This window comes from Rhinatrema bivittatum, chromosome 6 (assembly GCF_901001135.1).
Source record: "Rhinatrema bivittatum chromosome 6, aRhiBiv1.1, whole genome shotgun sequence".
Classification (NCBI taxonomy): Eukaryota; Metazoa; Chordata; class Amphibia; order Gymnophiona; family Rhinatrematidae; genus Rhinatrema; species Rhinatrema bivittatum.
Window position 1 is genome coordinate 273539296 of NC_042620.1, and position 22703 is coordinate 273561998.

Consider the following 22703-nt stretch of genomic DNA (forward strand, 5'->3'; position numbering starts at 1 on the left):
ACCAAATCCAAAGAAGAAAAACAAAATTAAAGGGGAAAACCTACCTGAAGACGAGCCCCGCTCTCCTGCAGTGATACCCTCGGGTCCCTCCCCCAGTTGAGATTCCCGAGGTGATTTCCGTGGTCCCTCGGAGGTGAGCCTCGGTCCGGCGGCCGAATCGCGGCGAGGACCTAGCCCCCGATCCTCAGGCGTGGCTGAGAGGCAGCGGGTGCACCCCTCGAGTGCGGTGGTGAAAGTATTGTCCCTCTCCCCCCCCCGCAGCCGGAGACCGCCCGGAACGAAACCGGGAAGCGCCGAAGACAAGGTAAGGTGGAAATCTGTTTGAATCCGGTCTCCGAGGATCGAGGAGGAGCACAGGTCACTGATCGGAACCAGTGCCACCAGGTTGATCCGCCCCAGCAGGGCCAGGCCCCGGCTATTTCCAAGGGTCTGCCCACGTAGAGACCCTCCGCGGAGGTCACCATATTACCTGCATGCTCGCCGTCGCCATGTTGGCCCTATTTGCCGCGCCGCCCGTCATTTGATCCAAGCGCACAATCGAGCTAAGCGCACATAAAACCTTGCGCGCATAAGTTGCACGCACAGAGCCGGGCGCATATCTACAGCTAGGAGCATATCTGCGCGCACATCTCAGGCGCACTGGAGCGCACAAGAGCTTACTCGTCCACAGACATGGCACCTCCAGAAACAGGAATAAAAGCTGAAGGCCTCTGCCCTGCATGCCACATCAGAGCCGCACAGAGCGAGGAGGCCGACGCCCTCTGCGCAGACTGTGAGGAGGCCCTGGGAGATCCAGGTCAGGGCCAGGCCCACCCAGGGCACAGTGCTAGCTCCTCATGGGGTACCCCGGACCTAGCAGGCCCCAGTGGGTCCCCCCCACAGACGGGGGACCCCCAGAGATTCTGTGCCCCTCAACTTAGACCCAGCGTCGATATCTTGGGTGGGGTTATTCAAGGGGATTCATGCCTTTGTCAAGATGCAAACTGCACCTCTGGCTGATCAGCCACATGCTCCACCGGAGGATCCTCATGCCCCAGGACCCTCGAGGCCTAGGCACAGGCTCCCACCGCCCAGAAGTCCCGTCTATGGGGACACAGATTTCTCCTAAGAGGAAGTTGAACCCCTGGAGGAGGGGGAACTTCCCTCGGGGACAGAGCCACACCAAAGTGGTCTCACACTTCCACCTTAACCAAACCATCTCACTACCAATGATGGATGGCTTGAAGAATTCGGAAGAAGCCCGTAGTCTACGCCACCTCAACATCGGCAGACTCCTAGCCAGATACCTGGAAATGGCGTAACCAGTACGAAAGACGGACCACCTTTTCGTCCTTCATAGCGGAAAGAGGCAAGGAGAAGCGGCCTCGCAGGCAACCATTGCCTGCTGGATCAAAGAAGTCATCAAGATGGTCTGCGTAGAAGCTGGAAAACCTCCACCTCTACAGGTCAAGGCCCATTCTACCAGAGCCCAGTCAGTATCCTGGGTAGAAACTAGAATGTTGTCACCTGCCGAGATCTGCAGGGCGGCAACGTGGTCCTCCATCCATACCTTCTCCAGATTCTACTGGCTGGATGAGCAGGCTCAGGAGGACATGGCATTTGCAAGGGCAATTCTAAGTGGACCACGGGCAGCCTTCTACACAGTTCGAGAGTAGCTTTTATACATCCCATTGGTCCTGAGTCCATCTGCTACACGCTAGGAAATGGAGAAATTACTTACCTGATAATTTCGTTTTCCCTAGTGTAGACAGATGGACTCAGCATCCCACCCTTGGCTGCCGTTATACATGGTTTGTTTGGTTTTTTTTTCGTCAATGAATCAAGGGTAAGCCATGTTTTCATCTACCTAGGGCATCCACCCTGCCGGGAGTCTACGCTTTCCGGTTGAGTACACTGGCGGTTTCCAGCTATAGCCAATCAACCAGTTCAAGTTAATCATGTTTTAAATGTTCTAACAAGTTATGAAGTTATTTAAGTTAATCATATTATTAAGTTAATCAGTCAGTCACACATATATCCACAATGCTTTTTGAGGAGAATACTGAAGAGCTGCACTTCCTGCAGGGGTATATGTACTAGGAGCTGACGTCAGATTGAAATCTGATCCGTCTCCAACTGCTAACAGGAGTACACTATACCCATTGGTCCTGAGTCCATCTGCAAACACTAAGGAAAACGAAATTATCAGGTAAGTAATTTCTCCATTTGTGGTGGGAAAACCGCACCAGGTGTTGGTATTTGGGCTAGCACCAGCCCCACAAGTCTTCACAAAATGCCTGGTCGTGGTAGCAGTGCACCTCCACAGGCTGGGGGTGCATGTTTTCTCTTATCTGGATGATTGGCTGGTCAAGAGCACATCTCAGGCAGGGGCCATCAAGTCCAAATGCTTGAACATTGCTTTCCTGGTGGAATCCGATCTCAGATCAATTTCATCTGCCCCTTCCTCTTACGGGAGTCTGCACGGTCCAGTCTAGATTGGTGGCTCCTCTCAGACAACTTAGCACGCGGAGTATCGTTGGTAATGCCCGAGTGGACAGTGGTCACTACAGATGCCAGCCTCTCCGGCTGGGGAGAGGTTTGTCTGGAGAAATCTGTCCAAGGTCAATGGTCTCAGGTGGAATCTCGGTGGTCAACTGTCCATGTCCATGTCAGTCCCTTGGCACGATTACACATGTGCAGAGCCAATGGACCCTGAGATCACAGTGGTGCCAGGCCATGCAGAACCTCCAGGATTGCATCCGAGTTACCCCATTCCTCAGGTCTCATTGTCCTGGTGGCGTGTACTTTCAAATATGGAAACGGGGGATCTTTTTACGAAGTCCTCCTATCTCAATTTTCCTAATCACAGATGCGTCCACCTGGGCTGGGGAGTTCATGTAGATGGGCTGAGCACCCAGGGTCTCTGGTCTGGTCAGGAAAGCTGTTGTCAAATCCTGGAGCTTTGGGCAATCAGGTATGTGCTATGGGCTTTCAGAGATCGGCTGCCCAACAAAGTTGTCCTGATCCAAACTGACAACCAAGAGCGATGTGGTATATCAACAAGCAAGGAGGTATGAGATTATATCTCCTGTGTCAGAAAGCGGTTCAGATCTGGTCATGGGCACTGTCCCATGGGATTGTTCTTGGGGCCGGGGCGGAGAACGTGGTAGTGGGCAGACTGAGTCGTGCCTTCAGATCCCACAAGTGGTCCCTGGACTAGGGGGTGACAAATTGGATATTCCACCTCTGGAGTAGCCTGAACATAGATCTATTCGTGTCCCCTTGCAATAGGAAGGTGCCTCAGTTCAGCTCCCTGTACAGGTCAGATGGCAAACCAGCCTCAGACGCCCTTGCCTGTCACTGGGGCAAGGATCTTCTGTATGCGTGTCCTTCGATACCCTTAGTGGCGAAGACTCTTGAAGCTTCGCGAGGACAACAGGACTATGTTCCTCATAGCCCCTTATTGGCCAAGACAGGTCTGGTTTCCCCTCTTTATGGGAGTTGTCCATCTGGAGACTGATTAGCCTGGGGACTTCCCAAGATCTCATCACGCAAGATCGAGGCAGGTTGTGACATCCCAATCTCCAGGCCCTGTCGCTCACAGCTTGGATATTGAGAGATTAATCCTGCAACTACTCAGTCTCTCACAGGATGTGTCTCAGATCCAGGTGGCTTCTAGAAATCCTTCCACTAGAAAGTCCTATGGACTGAAGTGGAAGAGGGTTTTCCGTGTGATGTGAGCAGAAGGCCCTAGATCCTTTCTCCTGCCCTACACAAAAACTGCTTGATTTCCTTCTACACCTATCAGATGCTGGCTTAAAAACCAACTCTGCTAGAGTTCATCTCGGTGCAATTGGTGCATATCACCATGGTGTAGATGGTACGCCCATTTCTGTACAGCTGAAGCCCATCTCTTTACAGTTGAAGCCTCCCCTAAGGCTACCCACTGTGTCTTGGGACCTCAATGTGGTTGTAGCTCAGCTAATGAAAGCTCCTTTCAAGCCACTGCACTCTTGTGACTCTTGGAAGGTCATATTTTTGGGAGCAGTCACCTCAGCGTGCAGGATCAACAAGCTCCAGGCCTTAGTGACTTATCCACCTTACACTAAGTTTTTATCATAACAGGGTGATCTTATGCACGCACCCTAAGTTCTTGCCTAAGGTGGTTGCGGACTTCCATCTTAACCAGTCCATCATCCTGCCAACATTCTCCCAGGCCCCATTTGCACCAAGGCGAACGAGCACTGCATGGTTTGGGCTGCAAGTGAGCCTTAGCCTTCTGTCTGGAGTGGACAGAAGCCCATAGACAGTCCACCCAACTTTTTGTTTCTTTTTTTTTTTTTTTTTTGTTTGTAATCTATTTTTATTGGCAGAATCCATAAAACACGATAATACAAAAACATAGCTATCATATACAATGTTTCTTTTGATAGAAATAGGTTGGGTATTGCCATTGCCAAACAGACAATATCCACTTGGCTAGCAGATTGCATCTCCTTCTGTTATGCCCAGGCGGAACTGCATCTTGGGAGTCATGTCAAGGCTCATTCTGTCAGAGCCATTGGCAGTGTTGGTGGCCCACTTGTAAGCAGTTCCCGTGGAGGAGATCTTGTAAGGTTGCAACTTAGAGCTCTCTCCACACATTCACATCTTACTATTGCTTGGATAGGGTTGGCTGACGCAACAGTAGGTTTGGCAACTCTGTCCTTCAAAATCTGTTTCAGGTGTAGAACTTAACTCTCTCCCACCTAGGCAATGTTATTTGGGTTCGGGCTGTCTCCCCCTCTGTTACCAACAGCACCATTGTTGTGCCCATTGGTACCAGGTTTGGTTGTCTGTTGGTCCCCTTTTATGTTGAGCAGCCTGTAGCTACGGATTCACCCATGTGTGAGGACTACCATCCTGCTTGTCCTTGGAGAAAGCAAAGTTGCTTACCTGTGTCAGCCCGATTCAATAAACTTTGTGGGAGAGCCAGCAATCCGAGCCGAGCGCCTGCTCTCCTGCACAATTTTGTATTTAAATTAGTGCCTACACTAATGAGGAGGCGCTAGGGACACTAGCGCATCCCTAGCGCTTCTTTATTGGCGGAAGAGGTGGCTGTCAGTGGGTCTGACAACTGACGCTTAATCTTACCAGCGTCGGTTGTTGAACCCGCTAACAGCCACGAGTTCGGAAAACAGACGCTGGCAAAATTGAGCATCCGTTTTCCGGGCCGCTGGCAGATTTTTTTTTTAAAGTTTTTTTTTTTTTTAATTTTTTTTATTTTTGGGACCTCCGACTTAATATCGCCATGATATTAAGTTGGAGGATGTACAGAAAAGCAGTTTTTTCTGCTTTTCTGTACACTTTTCCCGGTGTTGTCCCTGATTAACGCCTGCCTTTGGTTTCCTTACATAAAGTTTTTTTTCCTGGTGATAAATGCCATCCAGGAATTGATTGATCTGGAATGGGATGCCCCCAGAGGCAAATTTTGAAGGGGTTTGGACATTGGAATGCCTGTACCCCCTAGATTTGGCTGTGAGAGCGTGTTTGTTTTTTCCCAAAGTGGATGCTCTGGTATGTGCCCGTGTCTAAAGAGACTATCCCTGTGGAGGGAGGAGTGGCCTTGAAGGATGTACATGATAGATGGATTGAGGCTACTCTTTAAGCAAGAGCTTTAAGGCAGTGGCAGTGAATTTGCAGATTGCCTCCTGTTGCACCCTAGTAGTGAGATCTTGTCTGCTTCTCTCTCAGGAGGTTGAGTCTGGAGGGAATTCCAGAGTGGTTATGGAGCCTGGTGCCACCTTTTTAGTGGATGCAGGCTGTGATTTGGTCCGGACCTCGGCCAGAGGAGTGGCTTCTATGATAGCGGCCAGGCGTCATCTCTGGTTGTGAAATTGGTCAGCTGACCCAGCTTCCAAAGCCAGTCTTACCAAGATGCCCTTTAAAGGCTTGCTCTTGTTTGGGAGAGAGTTGGAGAAACTGGTCAATAAGTGGCGTGAGTCTCCGGTGACTCGGTTGCCGGAGGATAAGAAACAGTTACAGTGTCCCTTTGGTATGAGGGGTCATTTCTGGGGTTCGAGGCATTTTCATCCCTACAGAGGGACGACCTTTCAGTGGACTCGGCCTTTCGGTAGGTCTCAGTCTTTTCATCCCTGGCAGCCCAAGAGAAGAGCTGACTCGGGTTGTGGACCTTCCCGAGCTTTGCAATGAATGTTTGCAGACCCACTTTTCATAACAGGAAATAGGACATTTCTCTCTCTTTTATCGGAGGTGGGCAGAGATCACGTCGGACCAGTGGGTCCTGGAGGTGATATGCGAAGTGTGCACTGGAATTTCTCAGTATTCTTCAGAATGTGTTCATGGTGTCCTCCCTTGCCTCTCCTCACAGAAGAAGCAGGCATTGGAGTTCATGCTTCAAAGGCTTCTCAGATTGAGGAGCTATGGTTCCAGTGCCCATGTCTCAAGAAAGTATGGAGTGATATTCCATTTATTTTGTTGTAACCAAGGAGGGAGGGCTCCTTTCATCCCATCTTGGATCTCAAAAGGGTCAGCCGTCACTTGGTGCCTCAATTTTGAATGGAAACCTTATGCTATGTAATAATGGTGCAGTCGAGGTAATTTTCTCACTTCCTTGGATCTGTCAGAGACTTACCTTCATATTATCATCCGATTGGAACACCTACGCTTTCTACGCTTTGCGGTGTTGGGGCGCCATTATCAGTTTCGGGTACTGTCAGTTTTTGGTCTAGTCACTGCTCCAGAACGTTTTCTAATATTATGGTGGTGGTAGTGACGGCCTTGCAAAAAGAAGGAATCCTGGTGCACCTGTATTTGGATGACTGGCTGATTCTAGCCAAGCCTGAGGAAGAGAGCCGCCTGGTGACACATAATGTGATCTCCTTATTGCAGTAGCTTGGTTGGGTGGTGAACCTGACCAAGAGCAATTTTCAACCATCCTAGTCATCTGAGTATCTGGGGGTCCAGTTAGACATGGGACGGGTCAGAGTTCTCCTACCAGAAATTCGGATCCAGAGATCGATGTCTCAAGTGTGCCAGTTGATGAACACCATGCGCTTGATGGTGTGGTCCTACCTAAAGGTACTCGACGTGATGGCAGCTACCCTGGAAGTGGTGCCATGAGCAAGGGTGCAAATGCGTCCTCTTCAGCGCTCTCTATCTCGTTGGAACCCGCAGTCTCAGGATTATGCGGTTCAGCTCCACTTGCCGATGGAAATCTGCTCCCACCTACAGTGGTGGTTGTAGGGAGGATCATCTGAAAAAGGTAGTTCCTTTGTCCTCTCCGGCCTGGTTGGTACTCAAGACAAATGTGAGTCACCATGGTTGGGGGGGCTCACTGTCTGGAGTTAATGGCCCAGGGGCGCTGGAATGCTGGAGTCCCGCTGGAACATCAATTGCTTGGAGACCCAGGCATGCTTGCAATTCAGCCATAAGCTATGGAATCAAGCGTTTCATGTGATATCAGACAACATGATGTCAGTGGCCTATATTAATCACCAGGGAGGAACCAAGAGCCAGCAAGTGTCGCAGAAAATAAATCAGCTGATGGAATGGGCAGAAGGTCAATTGTAGATAATCTCGGCCTCTCACATTGCAGGAAAAGACAATGTAAGAGTAGACTTTCTCAGCAGGGAGAGTCTGGATCCAGGAGAGAGGGTGTTGTCAGCTGATTGTGGATCACAGAGGTCTTCCGTTTCTATACCTGCTGGCGACTTCTTGAAATGAGAAGGTTCCTCACTTCTGCAGTCGCAGGAGAGATCCGTCGTCCCTGGGAATAGATGCTCTCATACAGGTCTGGCCGGAAGACAGATTTCTTTATGCCTTTCTTTCATGGCCTTTGCTAAGCAGGATAATTCACAAGATCAAAGTCCTCAGGTGGATAGTCCTCCTGGTGGCACCAGACTGGCTCAGGCACCCATGATATGCGGATGCGGCGACTCCTGGCGGAGGCCCTCCTTCATCTGCCGCACATGGACCTGTTATAGCAGGGACTGGTTCTTCATGAGGATCCAACTCGATTCTGTCTTATGGTTTGGCCTTTGAGAGTGCTTGACTGTTAAGTGTGGTTATTCCTCTGTGGTGATTGCCACTTTACTCCACACTCACAAGTTCTCCATTTCCGTGGCTTATGTGTGGGTTTGGAGAGTTTTTGAGGCCTAGTGTGAGGAGAAGGGTGTTCTTCCTCATTCTGTTAAGATCTCTCTTTCTGGATTTTTTGCAGGATGCATTGAATAAAGGCTTGGCTCTTAATTCCTTGAAGGTGCAGGTTGTGGCTCTTGCCTGTTTCAGAGGCCTAGTGAATGGTGTTTCCTTGTCTCATCCTGATGTGGCCCATTATTTGAAGGGTGTGAAGACCTTAGGCCTCCCTTGAGGTTACTGGTTCTATTATGGAGTCTTAATTTGGTGCTGGACTTTTTGGTGGGCCCTATGTTCTGACCACTGTGTAATCTTTCCTTATGGCTGTTGACTTTGAAGATTGTGTTTCTGGTGTTGTGCATGTCGGATTTCTGAACTGCAGGCTTTGTCTTGCCAAGGAGGCGTTCCTTCAGGTGACTCTGGAGGCATTACAGCTCCGTACTATTTTATCCTTCTTGCCCAAGGTAGTCTCCGTGAAGCCGGAGCACCCTGCTTACTCCCGCCATGGAGAACAAACAAGCAATCCATCTTTTGTAAAGACTCAGTCCATCTCCTTGCCATCCCTGGATAAGGTCAGGGATGCAGAGGAGCTTCGCCTTTTGCACTCCTTGGATGTTCAGCGTCTTGCTGTGCGGTATCTGGAGGTCTCTGAGTCTTTACAAAAGATGGATTGCCTGTTTGTTCTCCATGGCGGAAGTAAGTAGGGTGCTCCGGCTTCACGGGCTACCTTTGCTCGGTGGATTAAGGAGGTGGTTATGGCCACATATATGTATGCTGGAAAGCTGATGCCTACTCAGGTTAGGGCTTATTGCACTAGGGCTCAGGCAGTGTCATGGGCGGAGGTTAGTCTGTAGTCTCCCGTCGATATCTGCTGAACTGCGATGTGGTCCTCCCTACACACTTTTTTCATGTTTTTGTCATCTGGATGTGTAGGCCCGGGAGGATGCAGCCTTTGAATGTTGGGAATTATTAGAAAGGGAATGGTGAATAAAACGGAAAATGTCATAATGCCTCTGCATCGCTCCATGGTGAGACCGCACCTTGAATACTGTGTACAATTCTGGTCGCCGCATCTCAAAAAAGATATAATTGCGATGGAGAAGGTATAGAGAAGGGCGACCAAAATGATAAGGGGAATGGAACAGCTCCCCTAAGAGGAAAGACTAAAAAGGTTAGGACTTTTCAGCTTGGAGAAGATATGGCTGAGAGGGGATATGATAGAGCTGTTTAAAATCATGAGAGGTCTAGAACGGGTAGATGTGAATCTGTTATTTACTCTTTTGGATAATAGAAAGACTAGGGGGGCACTCCATGAAGTTAGCATGTGGCACATTTAAAACTAAACGGAGAAAGTTCTTTTTTACTCAAACTCTGGAATTTGTTGCCAGAGGATGTGGTTAGTGGAGTTAGTATAGCTGTGTTTAAAAAAGGATTGGATAAGTTATTGGAGGAGAAGTCCATCATTACCTGCTATTAATTAAGTTGACTTAGAAAATAGCCACTGCTATTACTAGCAACGGTAACATGGAATAGACTTAGTTTTTGGGTACTTGCCAGGTTCTTATGGCCTGGATTGGCCACTGTTGGAAACAGGATGCTGGGCTTGATGGACCCTTGGTCTGATCCAGTATGGCATGTTCTTATGTTCTTATGTTTCTTATGTTCTTACTTGCCTGCTGTTGATGTTGCCGCTACATCCCTCCTGCCCGCCCCTACTATTTTACTTGTTGTGTTGGGTTTGGCTTATATTGTTGCAGCCAGAGGAGAGAGGGGGTGGGTAAGCTGAGCCAATTGGGGGTTATGCCTGGTTTAACATTTGACTGACTTGATGGTGGTCATGTCAGGGATTCCTAGCAGAACAACTGGGTGCAATTGTTCCTCGTACGGCTCTTTGCTGGATGGTGGGGGTTGACATGCACGGCTCCTTACCGGGTGGCGGCGGGGGTCGTGGGTATGCTTATTGCTGATGATATTTGACATTCAGGCTAGGTAGTCCAGTGTTGCCCATCTTGCTGGTCCGTGGCGGATGGACACTGGGGGGTTGATTGTTACATACATCTGGCTTGGGCTCCTGGTTGTGAAATGTAATAAAGCTGTGGTCTGTTTGACCCCACTCATTTCTTTGTTTATTGTGTTGTTTGTAAAGGGATGGGAGAGGGAGAAGTGTTAGTCTTGGCTACCCATAATATGTCCACAGTTGCTTTTGAAGAGAATACTGGCAAGCTGGGGTCACTGCAGGATTATATATACTGTGACGTCAGCTTGCTCTGGACCTGAGTCCATCTATCTACACTAAGGAAAACGAAATTATCAGGTAAGTAATTTCCCCAATTCATATCATGAATGATGCAATCCGAGCTTCAGATTGTATCATTTATTTTTGTGCCTAAAAAGTAAGTACTGTCCTAATTCAGTCATAGATTTATTCATAGATTCAGTTAAAGGTGTATATTAGTCATTTCTGGTTTAATTTGAGATTCTTTTCCTTCTTAATTCACTTATCCTCTGCAATTCCCAAATCAAAGGTCATATATATTGACCCAGTAGCATATCTTGAATACTAAAGCCAATCACCAATTGTAAGCATCATTTTCATTCTTAATTACCCAGACTTAGTAAAGTATGACTACATTTATTTTGGAATGTATTCCAGTGTAATCAAGAGATTTAAATCAAATATTAAGAGCAGCCTTCTGTGTGGCTAACTAAGCACTGTAGCAAATTATTTAGGAGGTTGGTGAAATCTCTGTCCTTGTAGGTTTTTAAATGCATCTTTCTGAGAGAAGTTAAGTACATTGGATCCTGTGTCTAGCCATGGCTATAAACTGAATTATCTCTTAAGATCCTTTCCAGCCTTATCTTTCTGTGGTTCTGAGTGTTAGTGGCTTGTCTTAACACATTGTTTTAGGGGATTAAAGGAGGATGAATAATTCTGCAAAAAAAATTGAAATGTCATATTTTTCTTCTCTTTTGTGATTGGAGAGTCACATTTTCAGTTTATGCATTCATTTTTTCCTTTGTATTCTGCCCACACAGTGACTTCTGCTCGAAGGTAAAGAATACGATCTATTGCAATGTGGAACCGTCAGACTCAAACATGCTGTGGGAACCCGAGTTTATGATGGACACCATTGAGAACCCCTCTGCCCACAACTTCAGTTACTCTATGCTGGGCAAGATCCTGAATGATAATCCTGCCAATCGCTATAGTTTTGTATGTAATGCCCTCATGCATGTGTGTGTGGGACATCATGATCCTGACAGGTTAGTGTACTAGGTACAATGTCATTTCTCTTCTAGGCTGTTAAAGATAATTGATGGCATGGGGTGCTACCAATGAGGATAACTGTTGCCCTTTGTTGTGAGTGCTTATCCTGAAGATGAATGATAGCCATAAAAAGCATGCTGGAGGGAATTAGATATCACTGATGTTCTATGCTGTCGTTGGATGCTTATAATGAGGATGATGTCACTGCTCTTCTATCTCTGATTGGCTTTTCTTACAAATGATTACTATTCAGTGCTCTGTTTGGCTCTTGTTTAAAGATGATGGATGATAGAGTACTGGATGGGAATATGATGTCACTTTTTGTGGTCTGCTTCTGTGACAGCTGCACATTATTTTTCATTGGTACAGAGTTAATGATATAGCCATCCTGTGTGCTGAACTGACTGGTTATTGCAAATCTCTAAGTGCGGAATGGCTGGGAGTGCTGAAGGCCCTGTGCTGCTCATCAAACAATGGCACCTGTGGCTTCAATGACCTACTGTGTAACGTAGACGTAAGTCCTGGATGAAGCAGGGGTGGAAAAACATACTTTTTATTTAGTTTGGATATAGCTCACACTTTTCATTAGTAGCTCATAGCATGTTCTTCATGTGCTATAGGTATTTTCCTGCCTCCATATTTAACAATTATCAATGATGATCATTTCACTTGTGATATTACATATGACACCAAGAAATATCTACTGACACCAAGAAATTTAAACAAGATCTGAAATCCTGGCTTTTCAACAATGCCTTCTCGCTAACACTGTAACTTAAAGCTCACCCTTAATTCTAGGATATGCTCATTGAATGTCGTCTTGTTGATATATCTTCCTGTTTTTAATGCCTTCCTTCTAACTCTTCCTTTTACTTTGTTTAACCTTATACACCGTTGTGATCTAGTGATTCTCACACGGAACAACGGTATATAAAAACCAAAATAAATAAATAAATAAATTGCTTTATGTAATGGTTGGGACCACATTCTTATAGTTTTATTGTTCTTTTCAGTCTTAATTTGATTACTACTAGTTCTTCTCAGCCTGACACAGATCCAGCTGTGTTCAATCTACCAGATAGGCATAACCACCCCCCTAATTTCTAGCCTGCTGGACCAACTTGGCTACCGCATTCACATAGAGAAAAGAAATTAATTGTGCTCAGCAGCTTTCCACATAATGTCACCTCTTCTTTTTATCTTGAAGACTAGATAATTCAGTTTCTTAGCATCCAGTCAAATGAATCCAGAACAAGTGGGTGCACCTTTACAAGCAGATGGAGACGGACCAAACTGATGTCACAGTATATATACCCCTGCAGTGACATCAGCCTACCAATATTCTCAGTCTCCTGCAGATGGTGGACGTGCATCTCCCTACTGGAGATTGCTTCATTTTGAAAAAGGAGAATTAAGGATATTAAATTCACCCCGCTCTCCTGTGGTGATACCACAAGGTTCCTCCCACAGTTGAGAATTCCTGAGGTGATTTCCGTGGTCCCTCAGATGAGTATATTGGTCTGGTAGCTGGTTTTTCAGCCAGCGTGGACTTAACTGCTTAAGCAGCTGAAAGGCAGTGGGTGCAGGAAGCAGAGCCCTCTTCCCCTGCAACCGGAGACCGTCTCTGTACTCAGCCAGGTAAGGATGAGCTTGGGTAAGTTTAAAAAAAAAAAAAATATATATATATCTATATATATATCTATCTATATATACAGGGTGGCCCATGGAAAAGTAGCCCGCCTTCAATACCAGTGCATTGGAGGCAGGCTACTTTTCCATGGGCCACCCTGTATATACAGATATATATAGATAGAGAGAGAGAGATATTTGCAGAGACATAAAAGGAAGCTTTTGTAGTGTAGGGCTTCCTCCTTTTTCCTGGTCTCCATGCTTGGCGCTGTTCTGACGTTCATCCCACTCTATGGGAGGTAGAGGGATGTGTGCAAGCCTGGTGGGTTGAGCAGACTCTGTAGGCTAGGCCCTGTTCCCTGTACGTACCAGGATCAGTCCAGGACACCTGGGTTGTGACTCCGCACCAGTAGATGGAGACAGAGCAAGACCTGTCGGCTCAGCCATATATGACAGTGTGCCAGCCACAGCCCCTCAGTCTTACTCTGTCTCCAGTAGATGGTGCACATGCAGTCACAGCCTCGGCTGCCCTGGGTCCTGCTAGTCAGTTAGGGGTAGTTTGATTCTTGTTTTAAGTTTAAAAGTGCTGGTTAGTGAAGTTTTTTTCAGGCTCCTCTTGTTTCTTTTTTTCTGTGAAGGGCTGTTTTTAAGTTTGGTCCGCCCTGCCTCCCAGGGGGGTTGGGAGGTTCTGAGTGGACCATCCCCCCCTGGTTGAGGCCGCTGCCAGGGTCGAGGACCCGGCTGTTCAAGTGGCAGCGTTGGGGGTGACACCGGGGAGCCCGGTTCACTCACCCCCGCTGGAACAGGGCTTCAGGACCGTGGACAACGGCAAGTAAATGTTAAAAAAAAAAAAAAAAAAAAAAAAGGTTTTGGTTTTTTTTCTGCCTGCCGGCTCTCTGTTCCTCGCGGCTCCGTCTCGTTTCACAGGAGGGGGGCCGCTTGCTGGGGGGCGGATTTTTAAAATTTGTTTTAAATTTGTTCTACTTTGGTTCTCTGCCGTTTTCTTGCCGCGATCGATACTCATGCCGCGCGGGTCGGCCTGCCGAGCATGCGGTTCAGCGCGCACGTGCGCCTCTCAAGGGAGGGCCTTTGCGCGTCCTGTGTCCCGGGGGGCGAGGGGCCGTCCGAGCCATGTCGGGGGGGGGCCGTTCCCGGGCGATTCGATCGCCGCTGTGTGTAGCAGCAGCATCGGGGGGGGGGGGCCAGAGGGAGCTCTTCCCGCTTAGCGCGGGAGTGTCGGCCATCTTGAATTCGGCCTGCGAAATCGTGCGGGTGCCCGCGGAAGATGGCGCCTTGCCCCCCCCGCTTTCCCCGCGACCGATTCCGGCGGGGGGACGGGACGCTAGTTACAGTGAGGATTCTTCGGCCTCCGATTCTTCTTTTTCTGATGATTTAGCGTTGTTGCTGCGCAAGGTCCTTAAGCATGGGGGCCGCAGGCGTAGGCATAGGTCGGGGGTCGGGTCCTCAGCAGAAGAAAGTCAAGGGGTCTTCGGGTCTCCCACCGGGTTCCACCAAAGAGAGACGAACCCCGCGGGGTGCCCCACAGGACACGGATAGTGAATCTTCCACCTATGATGAGGTGGAGTCCCACGAGGAGTCCCCGCGGGGGACCGAAGGGGCGCCAGGGGGCGGTTCCACCCCGCCCGGTGTGGGCAAAGGGGCGCAAGCCGTGGAAGGCGATGACCCGAAGGTGGTCCGCCTCTTCCGCAGGGAGGAACTGGCCCCGCTTATCCCAGTGATCCTCAAGGAGCTGGGGATCGAGGCTCCGCCGGTGGTCGCCCGGCAGGAGGCCAACATGGATCCGGTGCTTTTGGGTCTCACTGGCCCTGCAGTGGCTTTCCCCTTCCATTTTTCGTCGACGGATATCCTGTTTAAGGAATGGGATACACCGGAGTTAGGCCTGAAGGTGACCAAGGCCATGGACAAGCTTTATCCTCTGCTGGAGGAGGCGTTGGAGCTGTTAAGGATCCCGAAGGTGGACGCAGCGGTTTCGGCGGTGACCAAACGGTCGACAATCCCTGTCACAGGAGCCACGGCCCTCAGAGATATCCAGGACCGGAAGCTGGAAGTACAACTCAAGAAGATCTTTGAGGTATCTGCTTTAGGAGTCCGGGCCGCCATTTGTACTAATTTTGCTATGAGAGCCAGTTTGCGTTGGGCTCAGGTCCTCCAGGCAAATGCGGGCCTCTCGGAAGAGGAAGCCTCACAGGCAGACCGCTTAGAGGCGGCAATAGCATATGGAGCAGATGCGCTCCACGATCTCCTGCGGACTTCTGCTAGGGCCATGGTCGCGGCTGTCTCCGCGCGTCGTCTCCTTTGGCTTCATAACTGGGCGGCGGACGGCTCCTCCAAGGCTCACCTAGGCTCGCTTCCGTTTAAGGGAAAGCTGTTGTTCGGCAAGGAATTGGATGATTTGATGCTTTCCCTGGGCGAGAACAGGGCTTTCAAATTGCCTGAGGACAGGTCTCGGTCCCGGTCCTCCTTTTCCAGTAGGCCCCGTTTTCGTGGAAGCAGGAAGTCGCGTCCTCAGAGATCTTCGGGTCCCGCATACCGGTCGTCTTCCGCTCAGTCTTCCCAGTGGCCGCAGTTCTTTCGTGGGAAAAGATCCGGTAGACAGGGGGGAACCCCTTCGGGAGCGGGGTCCAAGGCCTCGCAATGAGATGAGGTTGACCCATTCCTCGCCTCCACCCCAGGCCGTAATTCCCAACGTCGGGGCGAGGTTGATGTTATTTCTCGAGGAATGGGTCAAGGTCACGTCGGATCACTGGGTTCTCGACGTGATAAGACACGGTTACGCTTTAGATTTTGCTCGAATCCCATCAGACAGATTCCTGGTGTCACCCTGCAAACATCCAGAGAAGAGGGCGGCCGTGCTAGGGACCCTCGGGCGCCTAGAAAGGTTGGGAGCCATTTCCCCTGCCCGGTCCGTCAGCAGGGCATGGGCCGTTACTCGATTTACTTCATCGTTCCAAAGAAAGACGGCACGTCCAGACCGATTTTGGATCTGAAAGCGGTGAACAGGTGCCTTCGCGTCCCACACTTCAAAATGGAGACAATTCACTCAGTAATTGCCTCGGTGCGGCCCGGCGAATACCTGGCCTCGCTAGATCTCACAGAAGCGTACCTCCACGTGGGTATCCAGCCATCGTTTCAACGGTTCCTCAGGTTCTGCATCCTGGGGAGTCATTATCAGTTTCGGGCGCTCCCCTTCGGGCTGGCGACGGCTCCTCGTACGTTCACAAAGGTGATGGTCGTGGTGGCTGTTCAGCTTCGGCGAGAGGGTTTCTTGGTACACCCTTACCTGGACGACTGGTTGATCCGGGCCAAGTCTGAGAGCCAGTGTCGGATAGCCGTGGACAGAGTCCTCCAGCTGCTGCAGTCCCTGGGCTGGGTCGTCAACTTCAGCAAGAGTCATCTAGTTCCCACCCAGTCCTTGGAATATCTGGGAGCCGTCTTCGACACGAAACGGGGCCGGGTGTTCCTGTCCGGGGAGCGCGCGCGCAAGCTGCAGTCTCAAGTCAAGCGGTTATTGTCTCTTCGGCTACCGCTGGTTTGCGATTACCTGATGGTTCTGGGATCTATGGCGTCAACGCTTGCGTTGGTCCCCTGGGCGTTCGCTCATCTACGTCCATTACAATCATCTTTGCTATCCCGTTGGAAGCCGGTATCAGAGGAATTCCACCTTCCGCTGCCGCTTACGGATCAGGCGAGGGACAGCCTGCAATGGTGGCTAGTATCGGATCACCTGACTTGCGGTGTGTCCCTGTTAGTTCCCAACTGGACGGTAGTGACCACGGACGCCAGCCTCTCCGGATGGGGAGCGGTTTGCCTAGGCAAGTCGGTACAGGGCCGGTGGTCCTCGACTCAAGCGCAGTGGTCCATCAATCGGCTAGAGACCAGAGCGGCTCGCCTAGCACTGCAGTCCTTCCTGCCGTTGATACGGGGAAAGGTGGTGCGAATATTGTCGGACAACGCGACCACCGTAGCATACATCAATTGCCAAGGCGGGACACGGAGTCCACTAGTAGCGGAGGAGGCGCAGTTGTTGATAGGCTGGGCGGAGCAACATCTCAGCTACATCGCAGCGTCTCACATTGCTGGGGTCGAAAATGTCCAGGCGGATTTTCTCAGTCGTCATCACCTGGATCCCGGGGAATGGGAACTGGCGGAGGACGCCTTCAGGCTCATCTGCAGGACGTGGGATGTTCCCCACATGGATCTGATGGCCACGTGGCACAATGCAAAGGCCCCACGGTTTTACAGCCGACGCCGAGAGCGAGGGGCCGAGGGCGTCGACGCTTTGGCTCTTCCCTGGCCGACAGACGTGTTGCTGTACGTGTTTCCGCTGTGGCCGATGATAGGCAAGATCCTCCGACGCATAGAGCTGCACCCGTCCAAAGTGATCCTGGTGGCGCCGGAGTGGCCTCATCGTCCGTGGTTTGCCGATCTCATTCAGTTGTCGGTGGACGCCCCCCTTCGTCTCCAGGGGTTCACGGGGCTCCTCCACCAGGGCCCCGTCTGTTTGGAGGATGCGGATCACTTTTGTCTCGCGGCATGGCTTTTGAAAGGAACCGCTTGAAAAGGAAAGGTTACTCAGATGCGGTGGTAGCCACGCTGTTGCGGTCCCGGAAGCAGTCTACGTCTTTGGCGTATGTCCGAGTCTGGGTGGTCTTTGAGGACTGGTGCGTGAAGCGTGGGGTGGTTCCCACGTCAGCCTCCGTCTCCGATATCCTCGCTTTTCTCCAGGCTGGTCTTGCCAAAGGATTGGCGTGCAGCTCCCTGCCGAGTACAGGTTGCGGCGCTTGGTTGCTTGCGAGGTAAGGTTCAGGGGTTTCCCCTGGCCCTGTACCCGGATATTTCCAGGTTTCTTCGGGGAGCGAAGCATCTCCGTCCTCCATTGCGTCATCCCTGTCCGTCTTGGAACCTTAATTGGGTTCTCTCCTCCGCCGTTTGAGCCCTTGAAGCGGTCAACTATTAAAGATCTCACGTTGAAGACGGTATTCCTGGTGGCGATTGCTTCGGCACGGCGTGTTTCAGAGTTGCAGGCTCTATCCTGTAGGGAGCCGTTCTTGCGCATTTCCGACTCAGGAGTCTCCTTGCGCACGGTTCCTTCCTTTTTGCCTAAAGTCGTGTCGGCGTTTCATTTGAATCAATCGGTTGAGCTTCCCGCTTTCGTGGTTGGGAAGTCCTCAGATCCGGAAATGAGGGACTTACGAAAGCTAGATGTGCAAAGGTCCCTCCTTCGCTATCTGGAGGTCACTAATCCTTTTCGAGTGACAGATCATCTTTTTGTTCTATTTTCTGGTCCAAAGAAAGGTGCCGCAGCGTCCCGCACGACGATTGCCCGTTGGCTCAAGGAGGCCATTGGCTCAGCGTACGTGGTGCGGAGAAAGCCGGTTCCCGTGGGTCTCAGAGCTCACTCGACACGTTCCCACGCTGCGTCTTGGGCGGAATCTTCTCAGGTGTCGCCTCGAGATTTGCAGGGCGGCTACCTGGAAGTCGTTACACACCTTCATTAGACGCTACCGGTTGGATGTTCAGGCTACTGATTCCGGGGATTTTGGAGAGAGGGTACTCCGAGCGAGACTCTCTGCTTCCCACCCTCGGTAAGTTGGCTCTGGTACATCCCAGGTGTCCTGGACTGATCCTGGTACGTACAGGGAAAGGAAAATTAGTTTCTTACCTGATAATTTTCGTTCCTGTAGTACCAAGGATCAGTCCAGGATCCCGCCCGCATTGCTGTTTTCGGAGTAACGGAGAGCCCGCTCGTGGTCGATTGCCTAATCCGATTCCTTGTTTCGCTCCCTCGGTTAAGGGAGCTCTGTTCCAGTGGGGGTTTTGTTTTGCTCCCTGGTTAAGTTAATTTTAGTCAAGGTTACTGGGTTCATGTTTCTACTTTGACATTTCGTAAGACTGAAGGGCTGTGGCTGGCACACTGTCATATATGGCTGAGCCGACAGGTCTTGCTCTGTCTCCATCTACTGGTGCGGAGTCACAACCCAGGTGTCCTGGACTGATCCTTGGTACTACAGGAACGAAAATTATCAGGTAAGAAACTAATTTTCCTATCTGAGGCTTTTTCGCTGCGCACCGTGTGGTACCCCGCAACAGCATTTTGTGCACTTTCTAAAGTTGTCCTCCATAAGATTGTCAGTTTGGAGTCTGTGTCTAGCTGTGTATGCTGGTTGTGCGTCCAGTTTTTGGAAACTTAGTTGGGCCTTGTATTATGTGCGTCTATGTTAAGTGGCAGCTTAAGTGGCCACACATTTACCTGTGCGCACAGGTTTTATTGTTCATTTAAATTGTTTTACGGCACTTATTTTTGGGACGCTTACGTTTTGGATACCTAGGGGGTGAGATGCCTAAGTGTTGGGTGATTAATTTTTGGATGCCTAGGTTGGGCGCCTAATATTTTTGTATGTGCTAAAAAAATAGACTCACGCCTCCAGCCTCTGCTCAAATGCACTGTCTGCCATAATGGTGCCTATGCCTAAGAAACCTTAAGCGCCTTTCTCTTTGCAGTGCTTCTCATATCCAGGCATCTCAGCCCCCAAGAGTCTACCGTCTGTCTCCCAGGATACCCTGGCATCCCAAGCCATGTTCCAGATCTCCATGATCTTGTCCCAATTCCTCTCTACGGTGGAACAGCAAGGCAGGCGCTCCGGCGGAGCACAACCTCCGGCCCCTCTCGAGGCTCCTCCTTCACCACAAGATAGCCTTAGCCTGAGGCCTCGTTCCATCAGCCCAGACTCTCCCAACTCTCCATCCACAAAAGGCTTGCCTCATTGGCCTCCATCTACCTCTCCGGGATCCTTGACCGGCTACCCTTCAGGTCCCCTGGAAGATCAACCGGAACCTGTCGCCCCTCCGGAGGATCTTTCTTACTCGAAATTTGTGGAGAAGGTAGGACACAGATAGAACGTCGAAACCAGGAAGATATCAGACCCCCGAACAGAGGTCCTCGGCATATTAAAGATTTTTGAGGCACCGTCGGAGCCCACTGCTTTGTCCTCGCATGCAGTCCTGGATGCCGTGATGACCAGGACATGGGAGTCTCCCTTCACTGGTCTACCCACATCCTGCAAGATCGACATTCTGCAAGATCGACCTCAAATTCTGCATGAGGCAATGGCCCTTCTACAACGCCTTGCAACTACCTCTCGCCTCGGTCTTAGTTGAATCCGCAATGCAAAGAGCAAAAAAATCACGGCTGCACTTCAACACCCCCCCCTCCCCCGGAGATGGATTCTAAATACCTGGACGATTTTGGCAAGCGGGCCTTCCAGTTGGGCATGCTCAGTGCGAAGATCCAACTGCATCAATTCTATATAACTCAATACCTATACGATTGCTTACAATTGCTGAAGCCCCTGTTACAAGAGGCCTCCCTGGATAATCGCCCACCATATCAATTCCATGACCTGGACGAAGGCCTCCAGCACTTGCTCCATCCCATCTACGAGGCCTTTGACTTGTCTGCCCGGACCATGGCAAATGCCATTGCAGCCCGCCATCTAGCGTGGCTCCATGCAAGTGAAATTTGAGATGTGCACGAGAAGTTGGCGGACCTCCCATGTCTTCCTGACAACCTCTTTGGGGTCAAGTTGCACAAAACAGTGGCACAACCTAAGGAGCAAAAGGTGGCTGTGATGTCGCTGTATCCACCAGGTGTTACTACCCTAGCTACAGGAAACCTTACTTCCAGAGGCATTCCTACCAGCCTTATCCGCCCTTCCATCCTCAGCCTTATCCGCTGGCCCGGCCGCAACCACCTCAGCAGCCGGCGAATTGCTCATGCCAGCATCCCCCACAGCAACCCCATCCTCCCCAAGACAACAATGCCACTAAACCCATTCAAGGCTTTTAGAGAAGGCGGGGCCACCCCTGCCTCTACCAGTGGAGGGATACTTTCCAATTTCCTCACGTTGTGGGAAGCGATCACCTCTGACCGTTGGGTGCTGAAGATAATCGAGGAAGGCTACAATCTAAACTTCGCATCCATCCCATCCCTCCCCCACACGGTACGTCCAAAGCAAGTCGACTCGCAAAGCAATCAACTCCTGAAAGAGGAGATAAGCAAGCTGCTGCTTCAATGATCCATCTGCAGAGTCCCTGCCTCCCAGTATCATCAGGAATTCTACTACCAATATTTCCTCATTTCCAAGAAATCGAGAGGCCTGTGTCCCATCTTGGACCTCTGATCTCACAACAGATTCCTAGCCCAAGAGAAGTTCAAGATGACTTCCCTCAAGTCCATCCTGCCCTTCCTCCACCCCAACGATTGGATGTTTTCACGCGACCTTAAGGATGCTTAGTCCCATATCCCTATGCACCCTGCGCCCTGGCGATACCTATGTTTCACGGCCAATGGGTGCCACTTCCAATACAAAGTGCTCCCCTTTGGCCTCTCATCAGCCCGGAGTGTCTTCACAAAGTATCTAGCGGTAGCTGTGGCCTATTTCCGGAAACAGGGGATCCAGCTGTTTCCTTTCCTAAATGACTGGCTACTAGTGGCTCCCAATCCTCCCACCCTGAGCAGCAACCTATTGACGACTATCCGCTGCCTGGACAGCCTAGGATTGCTCATCATTTGCGAAAAATCCAAACTGCAACCTTCTCAGGCCCTACAATTCATTGGGGGCCTACATCAAGACAAAGCTGGACAGAGCATTCCTTCCGGAATCCAGGTCCCTCACCCTCCGGACACTGGCTGCTCATCTCTACGGAGACACCAGCGCCTCTGCTTGACAAATCCTGACAATCCTGGGACACATGGCAGCATCCATCTATGCAGTTCCATGCACCCGCCTGCACATGCGCCGGCTCCAATGGGGCTTGAAATTTCAATGGTACCAATTCCGCCACCCCCTATCCAGACAAGTCCTCCTCACATGCAGCATGAAACAGGAAATAAGGTGGTGGCTGAACCTGTTTGTGCTCGCGGCGGGAGCACCTCTCCGCCCCCCCCAACCCATCATGTAGTCTTCACCACTGCTGCATGGAACAGGGGATGGGGCGCCCACCTAGCCCAGCTTCAAACTCAGGGGCTATGGTCCACTTGGGAGCGGGTGCAGCAAATCAACCTTCTGGAACTTTGAGCCATCAGCAATGCACTTCGCACCTTCGAGACCTTCCTTCGGGGAAAGCTGTAATAGTCCACACATACAACCAAGTCGCAATGTTCTTCGTCAACAAGGAAGGAGAGTCCGGTTCTTGGAGGTTGTGCAAGGAAATGGTTCAGATCCTGGAATGGATGGAACACCACTCCATCATGTTGCAAGCCACGTATCTACAGGGGATACAGAACTCCAGAGCAGACAGACTAAGCAGAATCTTCCACCCTCATGAGTGGGAACTTCAGCAGGGCATGGCGAAAGACTTTCAAATTTGGGGTCTTCCTTGCGTTGATCTTTTTGCTATAGAACACAACTGCAAGGCGCAGGCCTACTGCTCGGTGTACCCCAGCACCCAACACCTGGCACAGGATACGTTCCTCATCTCATGGATGGAAGGCCTCCTATATGCTTACCCTCCCCATACCTCTAATTGCTCAGACAGTTCAGAAATGCATTGCGGGTAAGGCCGATCTCATCCTCATAGCACCAGCATGGCCGAGACAACTTTGGTAAGCGTATCTAGTTCGACTCTCCATAGACAAACCAGTACCACTCGGCCACAGCTCAGACCTACT

At 50.4% G+C, this 22703-nt stretch overlaps 1 protein-coding gene across 1 annotated transcript in view; it reads left to right on the forward strand.

Annotated features, from left to right (window-relative positions):
* MED12 (mediator complex subunit 12) overlaps positions 1 to 22703 on the forward strand; it is a 573790-nt gene that overhangs the window by 261425 nt on the left and 289662 nt on the right. The window contains exons 21-22 of the mRNA XM_029607961.1: positions 11152 to 11379; positions 11753 to 11897. Coding sequence (XP_029463821.1) covers positions 11152 to 11379; positions 11753 to 11897 — 373 coding nt within the window. The remainder of the gene's footprint in view (positions 1 to 11151; positions 11380 to 11752; positions 11898 to 22703) is intronic.